The following is a 17,718-nucleotide window of genomic DNA, read 5'->3' as shown; positions in this document are numbered from 1 at the left end:
CTTGTCGCAAGTGCGAGTCCTGCCTTGCCCATGGCCCCCACCAGGCAACCCTAGGCAAGTCTCTTATTTTCAGTCTCCTCAAGGGGAATGAGCTCCTGGCAGAAGAGGGAAGAGGGCTGGAGAGATTAGGAAGAAAGCCCTTCCCAGGCTCTGCGAGCAATGACCAGTGTTACCAGAGTTCGAGGCTGTTCCGGACCCACACATTTCCCTACACCTCCAGCCGTGCCTTTACGGAGTCCAGAGGCCCATCCCCCACCCCGGCCTGGGAGGGGGTGTTGTGGGGGGAGAAGCGGGTCTTGCCGAAAGGAGTGTCCGGGGCAAGCCTGGGTCGGGGAGGACTTGCAGTCCACGAAGGCAGCATCCCAAACATGGGGCCTGGGCCCTGCAAGCCTCTGTAGCAAGAGTCCTTCAAAGCCAGCTGCCAGAAGATGGAGGAAATGGCTTGAGGCTGACAGGAGAAGGTGGCTGTATATGGCATCAGTCCACCCCAAACATCCCAAACCACCCACCCACCCCCCACCCCCACCACCCTGCCCTGAAGGTGTCCTCCTTGGCCCTGGGAACAAGGGCTGTTTCCAACGTGAACAGGAAGTGAGGAAAGAATGAGGTGGCTTTGTGAATGCCACCTCCTGCCCCTACCAAGTTGGAGCGGGCCTAGAGAAGGGGCACCGGGTAGGACTTTGTCGTCCGGGCTGCCCCCTCCCCGCCACCCCGCGGTTCTCACCGTATCACTTGAGCGCCATCTGCTGGCAACCTAGGGAATTGCTCTGCCGAGAATCGGCGCTTAAAACCTGCCAGGGGTTTCTTCCCAGAGAGCAGGACCCCAAGGCAAAAGATAGAGTAGATCATTGGCCACCTCAGCAACTGCCCCACATCTTGGCAGGAACCCGAGGCCCCGGAAGGACCAGTTCACTTGGCTACCAGGCTAAACCTGCTGGGGCAAGCCTGACCTCCTGTATGCCGGCTTCACCAGACAAGTAAGAGACGGATGGGGGCGGGAGGGAGGGGGGTGCTTGGCATGGAGGGACAGCCCAGCCCCCCCATGTTCTCCCAGGGCCTCCCCCCAGGCTTTTGGAATCATCAGTTTCATTTCTTGGAGCCGGGCTCTGATTGTACAGAACAGACACTGATCCAGCTGGACATTTAGACAGGTACCGCCTACTTTTACAGCACAAAAAAGCCTTTGGAATGGCAGGTGTCCCACACCAGCCGCAAGCTCCAAAGACTTTGAGGTGATGCCTTTGTTCTTTGCATCTTTAACACACACAAACTGCCTAACTCCAGGAATCAGACTATCACACAAAATAAGCCTGAAAACTACCGTCACTCTCCCCGTAGGTCCTACAGGTCCCGGTACGCCCCCCAGTTCTACTCCCCCTCCCGGTGTTCCTGGCTGGGCTAGCACCACCATCCACGCAGCACTCAATTCAGAAATCTGTGCATCATCTTGGACTCCTTTTCCTTCTCAAGTCCCTGTACCAGTTGGTCAGTCCACCTCCTGAACAGTTCCTAAATTCGTCCAGCGCTCCCTGTCTGTCCATCACCACCCTAGTGCAAGAGTGCCTGAACTGCTTAAAATACCGTTAATTCAGGGGTTAACAAACCTTTTCTATAAAGGGCCAAATAGTAAATATTTTAGGTTCTGTGGACCAAGAGGCAAAATTAAGGATATTATGCAGTTACTTACATATTATAGTCGCTGTCACAACTGTTCGGTTGTGCCATTGTAGGAAAAAGCAGCCATAAACAATACCTAAGTGAATGAACATGGCCATGTTCCAACAAAACTTTATTTAAATTCCACTGAGCTTTGAATTGCATATAATATTCATGTGTCACAAAACCTTATTCTTCCTTTGATTTTTTTTTTCCAGGCCATTTAAAAATGCAAAACTCATTCTTAACTTACAATGGGTACAAAACCAGGCCAACCAGCCGTAGTTTGCCAACCCCTGACTTAACTGATCCCATTCCCGTTCATTCTCCACGCTTCAGCCAAGGGGATTTTGCCAAAACATAGATCCGATGCTGCCAGTCTTTTGCTAACAACTGGCCAATAGCTTGAGATAAAAATGCAAGGCCATCAGCCTCCAACAGCCTTCCATCCAGGCTCTTCTGTGACCCCCTCATCCCATGAACCCTAGACAGCCCCGGAAATTCCCCTGGTCCTCACACAGGCCCCAAGCCCACTCATTCATGCTTTTCACTCCTTCCAGTTCCTCTGTCTGGAATTTTCTTGCCCCACTAAAAATTCTGTTTTCTTTACACTCTACTCACAAAATTTCTGACACCAAATAGTAGTTGTTTGTTTGTTTGTTTGTTTCCACATCAGCTAATTCTCCAACATCAGCCAGGTGTCCAACAACTGATTCTGACACTATCTACCTGTAGTTAACATCAGATCCCACAGGCTAAGGGCTCAGGGCCATGAGACTTCCCCCTCATTCCCACCAATCTCAAGTAGTGGGTCGTGAGGGGACCCAGACTTCTGTCTGATTTGGCTACAAGTTGGGAATTCCCACAACCCCCTCCTCCGGTTCAATACTTTGCTCAGGGAACTCGGATAAACACATTTACGGGTTATATGATGGAGACGATAAAGGAGAATGGACAGAGGAACAGCGAAGTCCGGAGGGTCCCGAGTCAGGACCTTCTGTTCCCAATAAAGTGGGGTGCACCCCCGTCCCAGCACAAGAATGTGTTCACTGACTGGGGACCCCTCGAACCCCATACTGCCGGGATTTTATGGAGGTAAGTGTGGTGGATTATTAACTCAACCTCTAGCCGCTCTCTTCTCCCTGGAAGCTGAAATGGGCACTCAAAGTTCCAAGCTCCTACGGCCCCTCTCAAAGCTATCCAGGAGCCTAACGAGAGCCATCACATTAGGAAAAAAGGCACTCCTATCACCCAGGAAATTCCGAGGGATTTAGGAGCTCGGTGTCAGGAACCAGGATCAGAGTTTATGACAACGATGAAACCGTTGGGGTGGAGGGACCCTACAGAGCTCGAGGGGGGTAGGAGGGCTGGTTGCCAGAGGACCCAACCCCTAAAAAGAGGCTTGCAACTTTCAGTCCCACCCATGACCTCGGGGAAGGGAGAAGAGCTGGAGATTTCCTTCCGATCACTACTGGCCGAGGACTTGATCCGTCATGCCTACATGATGGCATCTCCATAAAAACTCCTAAATGACAGAGAACAGGGAGCTTCCAGATCTGCTTACACATCAAGGTGCTGGGAGGGTCGTACACCCGGAGGGCAAGGACGTTCCCTGTGCACCTTCCCTCCCCCGAACCTTGCCCCTTACATCTCTTCTAGGTATCCGTTCCTGAGTTGTAACTTTTATAAGAAACTCTTAATGGTAAGGAAAGCACTTTCCTGAGTTGGGTGCATCATCCTAGAGAATTCTGAAACCCATGGAGCCCTTTGAATTGTTAGCCCGTTGGTCAGAAATTTCCGGGGACAACCTGGCACTTACGACTGGCATCTCAAAGGATGGCAGTCTGGGGGAGTGAGCCCTTCGATAGTGCCAGAATTGCATTGAACTGTAGGAGAATTGAACTGAATTGTAGGAGAAGTGGCTGGTGTGAGAAAATACACACACACACAATTTGGTGTTGTAAGTTTTGTGAGTAAAGAGTTCAGATCATCTCCTACATGAGGAAACTGAGCTAATGGGTTTAGACGGGGCAGAGCCAAGAGGCCATTCCCGAGTGATCTCTGAGCCCCTGCTCTCCTCCCCTTCACCCCGGCTGTGTGACCCACGTGCCGTACTTACCCACCTCCCTACTATCCCAGAGTCCTCAGCTGCTGCCTGGAGGGAGGCACTGCTTCTCCCCTCCCCTGCCATCAAACTTCCTCCCCTGAGAAGCCGGCACCGGGCAATCTCTCATCCATGGCACAGCTGTCCACGGCCCCCGGGCCCCGGGTTTCCACTGCAAAGGCACTACCCAGATGAACCCCACCATCCAGCTTCCCTGATCCCACATGTGGACAGCCAAGGATGGCTGGGGCAAAGGTCCTGCCACCTTCGTAGACCGACACCATCAGCCAGTGGGCCCCATGGTGCCATCCACGTCTCCTTGTACTCGTCCTCGGTCAGCTTCCTGGCCTTCTCCCCAAAGGTATCCTTAACGCGGGGACCTCTCGTGTCCCCTGCCCTCCACCCCCACAAGGTGTGCCCTTGTCCCCTGGGTGTTCATTTGAACGAGACCAGACTCTCGAAGTCTGTTGTAGAGACCTCGCAGTCACAATCACCGGGATTCCATTATCTCCTGCGTGTGGGACCCGAGGGAGGTGCCCCGTGCTCCCCTTCTGCCTTAACAAAGAAACTCACAGGTATTTATACCTTCGAGAAAACAGAGAAGTGAATTTAAATATTATTGCCAGGGCAACCCATTATTAAGGAAGACAAGCGATCAGAATCACAAGCTTTGTAAAAGTTAAAGGTTACTTTCACAGGACAAAGCAACCGCCTCTTACATGTGATTGTCTGACAAGATTCTCTTGTAAGCAGTAACATTTGCAAGGATGGTTTTCAGCTGCAGGAAAGAAGCTGCTTTCATTTCCGTGGCTTCAGAAAAAAAAGGGAACATTTTTTTCTCCTTAGGCTGAGCCGGGGTTATTTTCATCTCCACCAGTTAGACGGACCTGGAATTTTTTTTTAAGCTTTTTATTTATTTAGGGGCACCTGGGTGACTCAGTGGGTTAAGCCTCTGCCTTCAGCTCGGATCATGATCTCAGGGTCCTGGGATCGAGCCCCGCATTGGGCTCTCTGCTCAGCAGAGCCTGCTTCCCCCTCTCTCTCTGCCTGCCTCTCTGCCTACTTGTGATCTTTCTCTGTGTCAGATAAATAAATAAAATCTTTTTTTTTAAAGATTTTTATTTATTTATTTGTCAGAGAGAGAGAGCACAAGCAGGGGGAGCAGTAGGCAGAGGGAGAAGCAGGGTTCCTGCTGAGCAAGGAACCTGATGCGGGACTCGATCCCAAGACCCCAGGATCATGACCTGAGCCAAAAGCAGATGCTAAACCCACTGAGCCACCCAGGTGCCCTGGGACCTGAAATTTTTAAGGCCAAGTGCTGACATTCCATTAGCACCAAGAGGAACAAGGGCGGGTCCAAAAAGGATTGTCTACACTGCCAGGCGGCCCAACTACATGGCCTTCCCATTCTCCTACATCAGGGCTTGTCCACCTGGAGCTCGCCCGGGTCACCTGGGATCCAACGTGCAAATTCAGGTGCTGACTGCCGAGGTCTGGGGTGTCCCCGAGATTCCGCACATCTAACCGGGAGATGAGGTGCTTGCTGTCAGTCTCCCTCCAGACGCTGTGAATGGGACCATCCTGGATGTTTATTCATACGTGTCCCCACTCCTCAAACCTCCCACGCTGGGGAGGCCCCAGTCCTCACGCTCAGCCAAGGACCTTGTTTCCTATTTCACCGAGAAAATAAAAAGCAATCTGGGGGGTAGAATTCCACAAACTCCCACCATGTCTACCCCGCCACTCCGTCCTCGTCTGCGTGCCTCGCGTGTGACAGTGCAATACCGCAGGCCCTCCTCCCCTCACAACCTCACCCTAGATCCTGTCCCCTTTCCCACCCGCAAAGGCATCCACCCCTCCAGGGTCCTCCCTCTGGCATTTTCCCTTTTCACCTAAGCAAATGCACGGTCGCTGCTCCCATCTTTAAGAAACCAAAGACTTCTGGTCCCTTCTTCTTCCTGCTACCCCCTCATTTCTGTCTCTTCCTTAATAGTTCCCCTGTCTACAGGCACGGACTCCGAATTCTCTCCTTGGACCCTCCGGAGCCCCTTCCAGTTGGCTTTTGCCGCAGCCTCCACCAAAACTGCTCTCGTCAAGGTCACCAAAGGCCTCCATGCTGATAAACATAACAGCCTAGACACTGTGTTCCCACTGGGCCCCCCAGCAGCGTGGGACCCAATGTTTCCCCAGTGCCTGGTCTTCAGGGCACCCCCTCCCATCCACCTCGCTGCCCCTCGCTCTCGGTGTCTGTTGCTGGCTTCTCACCTGCTCTGGCCCCTTGCTCCCCTTCTCTGCCCTCTCTACCCTTACCCTTCTGGTCTCCTCCTGCCATTCTGCGGCTCTCCATGCCAGTTGTACCCCCGACTCCCAGGTTCGAATCTGTAGCCCAGGTCACTGCGCTAATGCTGGGGCAGTACGCCCTGCTAACATCCTGACGTTTCCACCAGGTGCCTGTCCAATCTCAGAGGCCGCAAAGCCAAACTGCTCATTTCTCCTTTTAAGTCTGTGCCTCCGGCAGTCTTCCCCACCTCAGTCAAGGTACATCCTGTCTTCTGCCTGCTCTGGCCAAAACCTATAATCATCCTGACCCCTTCTATATCCAGGACTCCCCCTAGGTTAACCATAGGTTAACCAGCACCCCAGTGTGAACTGGGAAAGGGTGCCCCTCTGGGCAGGCATGGGACCTGGGGTCTGAATTTCAGTGTCCCCCACACCCCGTCCCCACAGCCCACGGCTTTGTGCCCAACGGCACACACACTGGCAGTGTGTCCCCTGGTGGCAGCCTCTCAGGCTGTTCCAGTGAAAAGACAATTGTCCTTCCTGCTGCTTGGCACTTGCTTCCTGCCCATTTTCCAAGTCTGGTCCTCCCTCCTCCTGGCAGTTCCTGATGGCCTTTCAATAAATTCCTCTGCTGCTGGAGAAAACCAGGAACACCCACTAAGACTATCTAGAAACTTGTGCAAATCCCTCCTACCCTTAGAATTAGAAAACTCCATTTCCCCATCGTCCCCTGGAAACGGTCTGGAGGGGGCTGCCGGAAGACCACCAATGACGTCACCAAACTGAAGGCCACCTGGGACAGCTCTGCTCTAGTTGACACCAGCCTGGTCTCCTCGTCCTGCCTTCCCACCCGCACGCCCCCAGGGCTCTGTTCTCTTCCCGGGCCCCTCTTCCATGTCTGTCCTGTAAATGGTGCCAGGCTTCAGGGCTCCAACCTCTCCCTTCCGCCCTTTTCACCCCCCATGCTCCCCAGGGCGCCCTTCACACTCACGGTATGAACCCCATCTCTACCCCTCTGCTGAGCGGCAGACCCCCCCCTGCCGGAAGCCTCCACCCGCAAGTCCAAGGACACCTACACCCAAGCACATCTACGTGGAGCTGGTCCCCTTCCCGCCTACAGCTGCTTCTCTTCCTGCCTCCCCCAACCAGCTTGAGGACCCCGGGCTGCTTCCTAACCACCGGAGCCAGAAGCTCAGCATCACCGCACAGCTCCCTTCTTCCTTCATGTCAAGTCCATCCTTCCTAGGCACTCAGGAAATCCGGGAGCTTCTTCTCTTGAAACATCTCTCCAAACCAACCCCTCCTCTTGAACCCCACAGCCTCTGCCTCCTTCAGTTCTGCATCCTCCCCGGGCTGTTCGGGCAGCCTCTTAGAGGGCTCCTGGCCACCTTCCTCTTCTTCCCCGACACCAGCGCGGGAGTGAGCTTCCTGCGACTCAAACCTGATCATATCGCTCCCTACCAGTGAGAGCCGCCTTCTGTCCTGTTCTTATCTCAGCTTCTTACAGAGATTCTGATGTCCTCTCCCAGATCCTGCTGGAACAGGACATTCAGGAGAAAAACTGGGACTTCTTGGCCCTCCTCTTTGCTCCTCAGATATAATTCAGCAAGTTTGCAAAACACTGATCTAGTGATTCCCAAAGTGCTGTGGGAATCATTTGAGAAAGCGGGTTACAAATGAACTCCCACAGGGCACCTGGGTGGCTCACTGGGTTAAAGCCTCTGCCTTTGGCTCAGGTCATCATCCCAGGGTCCTGGGATGGAGCCCCACATCCGGCTCTCTGCTCACTAGGGAGCCTGGTTCCCTTCCTCTCACTCTCTCTGCCTGCCTCTCTGCCTACTTGCGATCTCTGTCAAATAAATAAATAAAATCTTAAAAAAAAAAAAGTTAACTCCCAGGCTCACCCCCTTGGAGATTCCAATTCACTGGACAGTGAATGTTAAGATTTTTCCAGAGGACTCTGCATCCTGGCCACCTGCTTCGACTATAATAATGGGGGAGGGGTGAGAATTCCTCCTTCACAGGGTAGTTGGGGGGCTGAGACGGCTTCTGTCTCCATCTGCCTCTCACTTCCTTCCTCCTTTGACACAGCGGTGAATGTGAGGCCCCCCGTGGCTCGGGTCTTGCAGACTCAGAGCCCCTCGTTGATCTCCTCATGTTCCCCATGGCACAAAGGTCTGACCATGACCAGGATGTCCCCCAGTATCTTTGGGAGTTCCTGTGTCTTCCTTTAATGTTTGGTTTCTTCATTTTCTATTTTAAAAACGAATATGGGAGCACCTGGGTGGCTCAGTGGGTTGAGGCTCTGCCTTCAGCTCAGGTCATGATCTCAGGGTCCTGGAATCGAGCCCCACATAGAGCTCTCTGCTCAGCAGGGAGCCTGCTTTCCCCCCACCCCCACCTAACTCTCTGCCTACTTATGATCTGTCAAATAAATTAAATCTTTTAAAAATAATAAAATAAAAATAAAAATGAATATGGGCCAGGGGTGGGGGTGGGGGTGCCTAGGTGGCTCAGGTCATGATCTCAGAGTCCTGGGATCAAGACCCATATGGGGATCCGTGCTCAGCAGGGATTCTGCTTCTCCCTCTCCCCCTGCCTTTCCCCCTGCTTGTGCTCCAAGAAATAAAATCTTTTAAAAAAATTTTAAAACACAGAGGGACGGAGTTCTGTTTAATGGGTACATTAGGTCGACATGATGGCATTCTGGAGGTGGATGGTAGCGTTGGTCAGGCCAGTGTGAATATACTTAATGCCACTGAACACACACCTTCAAACAGTTCACGTGGTGTCTTTTATGATCTTTGTAAAAACTAAACCTGTTCCTCTAGCAGTCTCCCCACTATTGGGCCAAAACCTTATAATCACCCTGACTTTTCTATATCCAAGGCCCCCCTAGGCTACTCAGTACCCCACTGTAACAGGGAAAGGGCTTTCGAAAAAGTGAAAGTCTACAGGAAATTGCAAAGCACGAAATCAGGATGAGGTTCCATGTTTAAGTGACACCATGATACCCCCCCCGGGCCAGAGGGGAGGCCAGGGCAGAGCGAGAGAGAAAACAGGGAGGCTGGAGTCAGCCCCCTGGGAGCGGAGCCTCAGGGAGGAGCGGCCCAGACCAGACAAGGGCCAGAACCCGGAGGCGGTAGGAAGTAGGAGGCAGAAGGGATGAGGAAGGCAGAAAGAACCCAGGCCCAGCTGGCTGGCTGCCAAGGGCGTCGTGACGGGAACTGTGACCTTGGCACCAGAGTGTATGCCGTGGCAGCCTGGGCCCAGGTGCAGGGTGAGGGAGACCAAAGTGAGCAGACGCGGAACAGACCTTCACGGGAGCATCGAGTCTCTTGACCTGTCCCCTGTACTAGGACCCCCTTAGAGGCCCAGTTCCATCCTGTAGGAATCAACTGTTCTTTTCCCTAAGAACGCTGGGAGGGCCCAACTTAACCCCCAGGGCTGTGAGGCCAACCTAAGGATCAAGACTGCCAGAGAAGATCCTACAGAAAATCCCATGGATCTACCTGCAAAGCCCATGCACATAGCTCGTCACCACTGCTACCCCATAAGGCTAGTAAAACTGCAGCCCTAACCACCCTTGACCTAGCCTCCCAGCTAGCAGGACAGCCCGGGAGTCCTCGAAAATCAAAGCCGGACCACACTGGCTGCTCGGAGCCCTCCAGCTGCCATCCCACTCCCTCAGACCGTGTGTGGAGCGCAGTTCGGCTTAGCCAACATCTAAGCCCCTGAAATGTCCTGACAGGAGTGTTTACCTGGAGCCCTCAGACGTCTGTCAGTCTAACAGTGTGACTTACAAGTGCTTTGGGACACACGACCTCTGGGAGGAAGTGGAGACTCGAGGTTGGCCATGTGGGAACCAAGGAGAACCCCGGACACCAAGGCCCAGGGAAGCTTCCCTGCTGGGCCACACTGGGCATCACAAACCAGGGTCCAGTGCTCCACTGGGAGAGGACAACCCTCTGAGAGCTTCACTCCTCGAGCCCCCCCAGACTCCCCCCTACACACCCCATCCTCTGGTGGCACATGCATCCTTCCGCTATTAAAACACCATCATCTTGGGGCTTTCCTGAGTTCTGTAAGTCATTCTAGCAAATTATCCACAGAGGATGGTTTGAGGCCTGTGACTTGCAGCTGGTGTTTGAAGTGAGGGCAGTTATGTGGGACTGTGTCCTCAGACTGTGCTATTGGCCAAATTCTTTGTGACTGCCTTACTGGGACCTTCGTGATCTGCCTCACCCCTGCCAATGAGACCCCATACCCTGATCCTTGAGTAAAGCATATCCTTGCCCGAGGGCCCCGGGGCGCCCCCTTCCCCAGGTATCTGGCAAAGGAACCCCCTCCTTCCATTTGAACATCCCCTTCCAGGAGAGGATGCCTCCAGCCCCTCCCCAAACTCCCTCCACTCCGGGCCCGGGCCCCGCCCCCCCCTTCCCTGTTACTGTTTCCCCATCACTCCATCCATGGCCCTCTAAATGGCATTCACCTTTCTCCTCCATCTCCGCACTGAACTAGAAGCCCCAAGGAGAGAGGGATTTTGTACTTTGTTCCCTCCTGGAACCCCAGCACCGGAAACAACTGTCAATGTGCTAAGGACACAGGCGAGTCCTGTTGAACGAATGCCCTCCAGTATCCTTTAGAAGTACCTCTTGGAAAACAAGCCCCCCCGCCTCTCCCTCTTCCTCCCTGAAAGGCCAAGTCTGCAAAAACAAGGAAACCTGACCACACTTGGCTGGAGACCATTGCTGAGGAGGAGAAGGGGAAAATATCAGTTAAGACCCAAGACCTCCAGGAGAGGCCCCCGGCTACCCGATGCTAGTCCTAGCCCGGACCCCATGTTGTTGTGAGCTTGAAAGGCCCCTCCCTCCCTGGGCTAGAGCAGATGCGAAACTCTCTGGCTCTGATCAGGATGGGCAGGTCTGGGGGGGTGGGGGCAGAGGGGAAGGAAGGAGGGGGAGGGGGAGCAGGGAGGGGTGCCCCTGCCCCGACAGAGAAGTGGAGAGAAGGCAAGACCTCACCAGATGGGAGTGGCTTTTATTTGAAGCCGGAACACACTTTAATCTGGGGTTTCATCTGTAATCTGTAACAGTAAAAAAAAAGCAGGAAAAGAAACCAGGATCTGAAGGGCCCAGGTGAGGGGAGGGGGGTCCTGTCAGGCCACGTAAGGGAAGCGGAGCAACAGCCCTTCATACGGCTTCAGGTTCAGGTGCTCCAATTCCAGAGACACGCCCTCCTCACGGCCCACATCGGTGCTGAGCAGCAGGTTGACACTGGCCGGCAGGCTGGCGCTGGCCGGCACACCAGAGGTCCCCAACATGGCAGTGTGGCCCACACCCCCGAAGTTGAGCACCACCAAGAAGCGCTCGTTCTGGTCCCAGTGGCGGATGTAGGCGAAGAGGTCGGGCTCGGGGGAGGACAGCACGTGGAAGTCTCCGTGCAGCAGAGAGCGCTCCTTGCCCCGTTGGTCGCTCAGCCTCCGGAACAGGGAGAGGAGGGAACCGTGGTCTTCACTCTGGCTCTGCAAAGGACGGCGGAGAGCAGGAAAAGATGAAGGACGCCCCTCGGTGCAAGCTTCTAGAAGCCACCTGCCCACCTTCTGCTGAGCAGGCCTGGCCCACCCAAAACCCTTACCTGTACACTCATGTTGGTACTTCCGAGTCCTGAGGTGTTGGGGAAGCTGGACTCATCCCAGAGCATGAATGGAGCCTTCACAGGCTGAGCAGAGAAAACAGGACTTGGAAAAGGCCTGGGCCCACTCTCCCTTCTCCTCCCTCTCCTAGTCCCACACTGTCCCCGAGTGTGGCCCGACCGTGGCCTGACTTCGACTGGACACGCAAGGCAGGCTCGTGCCTCGGGTCGCTGCCCACACGGGGCCCTACCCTTGAGGGCTCTTCTCCCAGACGGCCATAGCCAGCTCCCTCATAGCCCTCCGGCCTCTGCTCTGCTGCCCCACCGGATCTTCTACGGCCCTCGACAGAAAACGTCCCCCATCCCTGTCCTCCAGGCCCCCGGCCCTGCTCTCTCTTGCACAGCACTGAGCGAGTACCGGGCACCTTCATTCTGTTTTATTATCTAACTTCACCACCTGCAGCTCTCCTGTGCACTGCTGTATCCTCTGCGGGGGGCACAGAGCAGTGGCCCCAGAAAACCGCGGAGTAACTAGACGGCAGCTCCATGCACATCAGCCAGGGTACCAACCTCCAAGCCTATGGCTAAAGGTAAGCCAGCGCCTTCGTGCCCTTACCCCGACCACAGCAAGGGCTGCCCTGCATTTCTCGGACTCCTCTGGGCCCTCTCCTGAACCAGGAGTTGCTGGAGGGCACAGAGTCCCGTGAACGCGAGAACGAATGAACGAATGAGGGGACAGGCGAGGGCTGGCTCCCACCCGAATACCCAGCAGGGGTCAGCTCAGCCACCGCATCTTAAAATAGGCTCTCACTGAATCCTACAAGCAGCGCAATATCCCAGAAGAGATGATCAAGGCGACGGCAGGGAAATGACCTGCCGAGGCCGCACAGCGACCGATCAGGGGACTAACCGGGGATCAGACTCGGTTTCAAACAAGGCACCCGTCTGCTTGCTGCCACCCACACAACCTCCCCACAGCGTGCGGGGTGGGGGGGGGGGGAGGCGGCAAGCTGTACCTGGCCAGGAAGGGCAGCTGCCTCCAGGCCAATCTCATCTCCGTAGTTGAAAACCGGGGTGCCGGGCAGGGTGAACAGCAGCAGCTGGTAGAGACGGCGGAGGTGAGCCGGCACGAGGGAAGCCAGGAACCCCGTCTGGGACAGCTGCGGGAATGGACGCACAGAGGTGAACCCCAAAGCCCGCCTCTGCCTCCATCTGCCAACACCCCTGCCTCCCCGAGCGCCCCCACCCCCGCCCACCAGCCGGCGCCACCCCCCCCCACCATGGTACTCACGCTCCAGCTGCACCAGTGATCCTCAGTGGCGTTCAGATACTGGGTGACCAGGAATTCCATGCGCTCCCCAGTGGAACCAGAGCTTGACAGGTATGAGCTCGTCAACAACAGGTCCTTGGTGGACCCGAGCAGGCTCAGGATCTGCCGAAGGTCAGAAGACTCGGTCCCGGCAATCAGCAGCCTGCACAGAGCGGGGGTGGGGGGGCCAGGTTGGTAAAGAGCAAGAAAAGAATGAAGGTGGAGAAGGTTCTTTGGACTGGGAAGTCCTCGTCCCGGGGCCTAGCCCTCAACGGGAGCATCTCAGAATGCAGCAGAGCCGGCGGGAGAGGTCTAGCACTCACCTATCTTCACTGAAGCTCTTGGTCATGTTCTGCCACTCGGCCAGGAACAAAGGTGCATCCTGGAGGAGAAAAAGCCAAGTCAAGGACCAGGGAATGCTACCAAGCCCTCGAGAGTCCCTCTGCTCTCACCCAGGCTCTGCCTCTCACATGGAAAGGGACTCACCTCCAGACTCTCCACATTCCGAACCTGGAACCCATCCACACCGGCCTGCAGCCAAAAACTCAGAGCATCCTACAGGGAAGGAAAGAACAGGGAAAAGGTATTGATACTCTGACAAAGGCTTACAAAATTCACCCCATGTGGGGCGCCTGGGTGGCTCAGTGGGTTAAGCCTCTGCTGTGAGCTCAGGTCATGATCTCAGAGCCCTGGGATCGAGCCCCACATCGGGCTCTCTGCTCAGCGGGGAGCCTGCTTACCCCTCTCTCTCTGCCTGCCTCTCTGCCTATTTGTGATCTCTGTCAAATAAACAAAATCTTTAAAGAAAAAATTCCACCCACGTCAAACCCTGTCCAGGATGCACGTCCCCTTGACCTTGGGAGAGTCACTTGCCTTGACCAGCCTCACTTAACCACCTCTATCATAAAGGTTTAGCCTTCGTCCCTAACCCCCACCCCACCCGCTTCTGAACTATGACTGATTCTTAACGCTGCGGCATTTCACTTCTCTGTTCCTCCTCAGGGCCAATCGCACAGGTTCACCTTTGGACACCTATAGGAAAAAGCCCAAGAGAAAAAGTACGTTCGTAAACGTAACTTCATTTAACCCTTAGAATGTGCGGAATGCTTATATGCTCAGGTCAGAAATGAGGCAACACTCCCAGAGCAGCAAGGAAGCATGCCCAAGACCACAGTCCGAGAGCAGCGGACACGGGACCCGAAATGCTAGCCAAGATCCCACAAGTGTCCTTACTCCTCTGCCAGCGTCCTGAGGCCTGGGAAGGGTAGAAGGAAGACAGCAGGTCAGAGCAGGGCCAAGGATGAAAGAGCGTAATTCAAAGCACAGCCCTGGGGCAGTATAAAAGTGAAAGTCTCCACTGAAAAGTGGAGTCAGCTCTGCAGCACAGGCCCAGGCCTGAATTCCAGGCAACAGGTCAATGTAGCACACGGGGCCCCCAGCTCCACAGCCCCCGGCCCTGTGCTCTTTCCTCTCACCTCCAGTTTCATTTTTTGTTTCTGCCTCTCTTTTCATCTGAAGCTACCACACCTCACGCCACACCATTTACCATCTAAAAACATTCCTGCATTAATAACTTTTAAGAGTTTGTTTTTTTTTTTTAGAGTAAACTCTATCACCACCGACGTGGGGCTCAAACTCACGACCCTGAGATCAAGAGTCACCCTGAGATCAAGAATCACTCCTGACTGAGCCAGCCAGGCGCACTCGCACCCTCCCCTCCATCAATAACTCTTAAAGCGTCTTCCAGCAATTAGCAAGGGCTGAACTGGATGACCAAGGGTCCTATGGAAATGCTAGGAGTAAAGAATTCTAACTCAGAGTCACAGGGGCCAACAAAGGGTCAGGGTCTGGTCCATTTTTACTCCACCCCTGCTGACCTGGTCAGTGTCCTAGAACCCAGGCACCAGGAGCTCAGACGACAAAGTCCCATTCCCAGCCTGCTGGGCAGTCTTTGCACCTATACCTTTACTCAGGGAAGGCAGATCACAGAAATGAGACTATCTAGGACCTCCAACCCTAAACACAGCAAGCCCCTCTGAACCTTAGCTTCTCCATTTACAGACAAGAGATGATAGGGTCCCTGTGTGGTCACAGAGAAATTCAGAACGCATACAGAACACATGGCACAGACCCAGACACGTACAAGCTCAGTCTGGGCTCTGCTCCAGAACACATCAAACAAGAGCTGGGAAACCAGACAGAACAGGAGTCCCACAGAGAAAGGGCTTCCTCTCCCAAAAGGAAGAAAAATCAAATCCAGATTGACATCTGAGAAATTCCTTTCCTGGCACTGTTACCATCAGAGTCAAGGAAACAAGAAAAATCACTGGTCAGAAAAGGAACAAGCAAAAGGGGGGGGGGTGCCCTGTTGGCCACCCATCCTGCCTGCGGGAGGAGTGCGCCAGTTTGGCTCCAAGGACCCAGGGTCCCCTCGGCTGGAGCCAGGTTCCGTTTACAGGGCTTGCCAGAAGGCTCAACACAGCCCCAACATCCAGCTTGCCCCTGCCGGCAGCATCAACACACTCACCTTCATCTTGGCGGCCACAGAGTTAATCTCTGTGGGGAGGAACCACGAGTTCTGGCCCCGGTAGTTGGGAGTAAGGTCCAGAATGACCCGGATGCCTGGAACAATGGAGAAAACCGGAGTCATGAGAAAGACTCTGGGGCGAGGGAAAAGTTAGAAATCAACAAACACAAGCCGGCAGACTATTCGGTATGTATCATGTGGCACATATGCTTAGATCTGAACCCAGCCTTAAGATCTTCTAGGGCAGCAGGCACACACTGTAGTGGAGAAGGCTGAGTTATGGGGCCCTGGGCTCCCCACCCCCAAAGTGTACCCTTTGATTTCATGTGGCTATTTTTCTCAAAAGGATCCGCTCCTCTGAAAGTTTAAAAGCCACTGAATTAGGGGCGCCTGGCTGGCTCAGTCAGTAAAGCATGTGAGTCTTGATCTCAGGGTCATGAGCTCAAGTCCCACACTGGGCAATGAAGCCTACTTAAAAATAAAATAAAAATAAACCAGTGAATCAGGAAAAGCCTACATTTTGCAAACAAGGGCACTGAAGCCAAGAAGTAAAAGGGCTGGACACAAAGCAATTACGTCTCCGAACCACATGACAAATTAATTTTAGGCTAAAGCCTAAGAAACTTCCTCCGTACCTGCCTTAGGAAAACTCAGACCCAGTCAGTTTTTGAACCCAATAAAATTCCTAATCTGTCCTTCCTATGGCCAGAAGGCCAAGCCCTTCTCAGCTGCTTCCCAAGCAACTTCAGGACACCCACTCTTTTTCTTGGCCGACTGCAAGAGACTGTCAAAATCTTCCTTGGAGCCAAAAGTGGGGTCGATCTGTTCCAAGTTGGTCCCCGCGAGGTCATCCTTCTGGTTCTTGTGAATTGGGCCCAGCACAAAGCCCTTCACCTTCAGGGTGCTCAGGTAATCGAGACGTTCCTTCAGGCCTGAAACCGGGAAGCAGGGTTGAGGTGAAGCCCCTCCGGGAGGCCCTTGATCCGCCCTATTCTCCCCTCTCCCGGGAACTCAGTGTGGGGTCGGGGGTGCGCTTCGATCACAAGACCCAGGGGTGCTGATGTAAGATGCCCGGCACATTACTTGAGAAACGTCAGCGCCCGGCTTCCGGAGCCGGAGGGGAAGGGAAGACGCTGAGTCAGGTACCCCCACCCCGCGCCAAGAGAGAGTGAGGGCGGCTTTCCTCCAAGAGAGGGAGGAAGGTGCGGGACACTCCGGGGCGGGGAGGGGGTCAGGACTCCGGGTTTAACCGGCCGCGCACGGAGCTCACCGGCGAGGTCGCCCCCCTCGGGGCCCTGGAAGGCCTGAAGGTCGCCAATGCGGTAGAGGGCGCCCTTGTGCCACCAGCTCTGCGCCGGCAGCTTGCGGCAGCGCGGGGCCTGCACGATGATGACCACGGCGCCCGCGAGCATGCCGAGCCAGCCGAGCCAGAAGAGCACCAGCAGCGCCCAGCGCGTGCGCACCCAGCCGGGGCTGCCCGCCACCTTCAGCAGCTCCTCTTTGGACAGGCCGGTGAACTTGGCCGCGGCCGCCGCCTCCGCCTCGTCGTCGGCCACCTTGATCTTCACCAGACCGTTCTTCTCCGCGCCGCCCGCCACGACCGCCGCCATGGCCGCCCCGGACGGCGCGTTCATCGGCTGCTTCTCGGGCTCCAGCTCGTTCAGCTCCACCTCCTTCAGGTCCACCTCTGTGTCCTGGCTCATGGTGCCCGCGGAACCGGCGACACGATGCAGCCTGCGGTCAAGTGGTGGCTGGACTCCTGTCCCTACGTTCCCGGCCTCACCACGGCTTCGGCACCGGCTCCGGGTACCAGCGAGCCCCGCACAAGCTTCGGCTACTGCGTCCGCGTCTGCCCAGGACTGGGCGCAGCCTCCTGGAAGAGGCCCGGGAGCCCCGCCCCCGCCCGCCCCTTAAAGAGGAACGGCCCCGATCGCTCTTTCTGGGCCCCTACGGCTCCTTCCAGATCAAAGCCCAGAGAGCTGAGCCGCTTTTCGGTGGGCGGAGTCTGATTTGTCCCGCCCCGCGAAGGGGACCTGGAGGGACAGTACAGAGCCGCTGGGAGACCGGCCCCTCCCCTCCCACTCCGAAGGCGGGGGCGCACCCGGACGCGGTCCTCCGTCTGCCCCTGGCCCGGGGCTCAGGCCACCGCGTGGTGGTTCCCACTTCGCATGGCCTCTGGCGCTCTCAGAGCCGGCGGCACGGAGCTCC

General features: G+C 55.2%; 1 protein-coding gene across 1 annotated transcript; it reads right to left on the bottom strand.

Annotated features, from left to right (window-relative positions):
• Positions 1 to 11,060: 11,060 nt before the first annotated feature.
• SLC3A2 (solute carrier family 3 member 2) lies at positions 11,061 to 17,394 on the bottom strand. Its single transcript, XM_032358716.1, has 9 exons — positions 16,781 to 17,394; positions 16,269 to 16,442; positions 15,511 to 15,605; positions 13,470 to 13,538; positions 13,307 to 13,365; positions 12,966 to 13,146; positions 12,691 to 12,834; positions 11,678 to 11,761; positions 11,061 to 11,564 (listed from the first exon to the last, which is right to left on the bottom strand). The coding sequence occupies exons 1-9, from the start codon at positions 17,211 to 17,213 to the stop codon at positions 11,199 to 11,201; spliced, it is 1,605 nt and encodes a 534-aa protein (XP_032214607.1). The 5' UTR covers positions 17,214 to 17,394; the 3' UTR covers positions 11,061 to 11,198.
• Positions 17,395 to 17,718: the final 324 nt, after the last annotated feature.

This window comes from Mustela erminea, chromosome 9 (assembly GCF_009829155.1).
Source record: "Mustela erminea isolate mMusErm1 chromosome 9, mMusErm1.Pri, whole genome shotgun sequence".
In the NCBI taxonomy this organism is placed as follows: Eukaryota; Metazoa; Chordata; class Mammalia; order Carnivora; family Mustelidae; genus Mustela; species Mustela erminea.
This window is presented reverse-complemented; position numbering and strand designations above follow the sequence as displayed.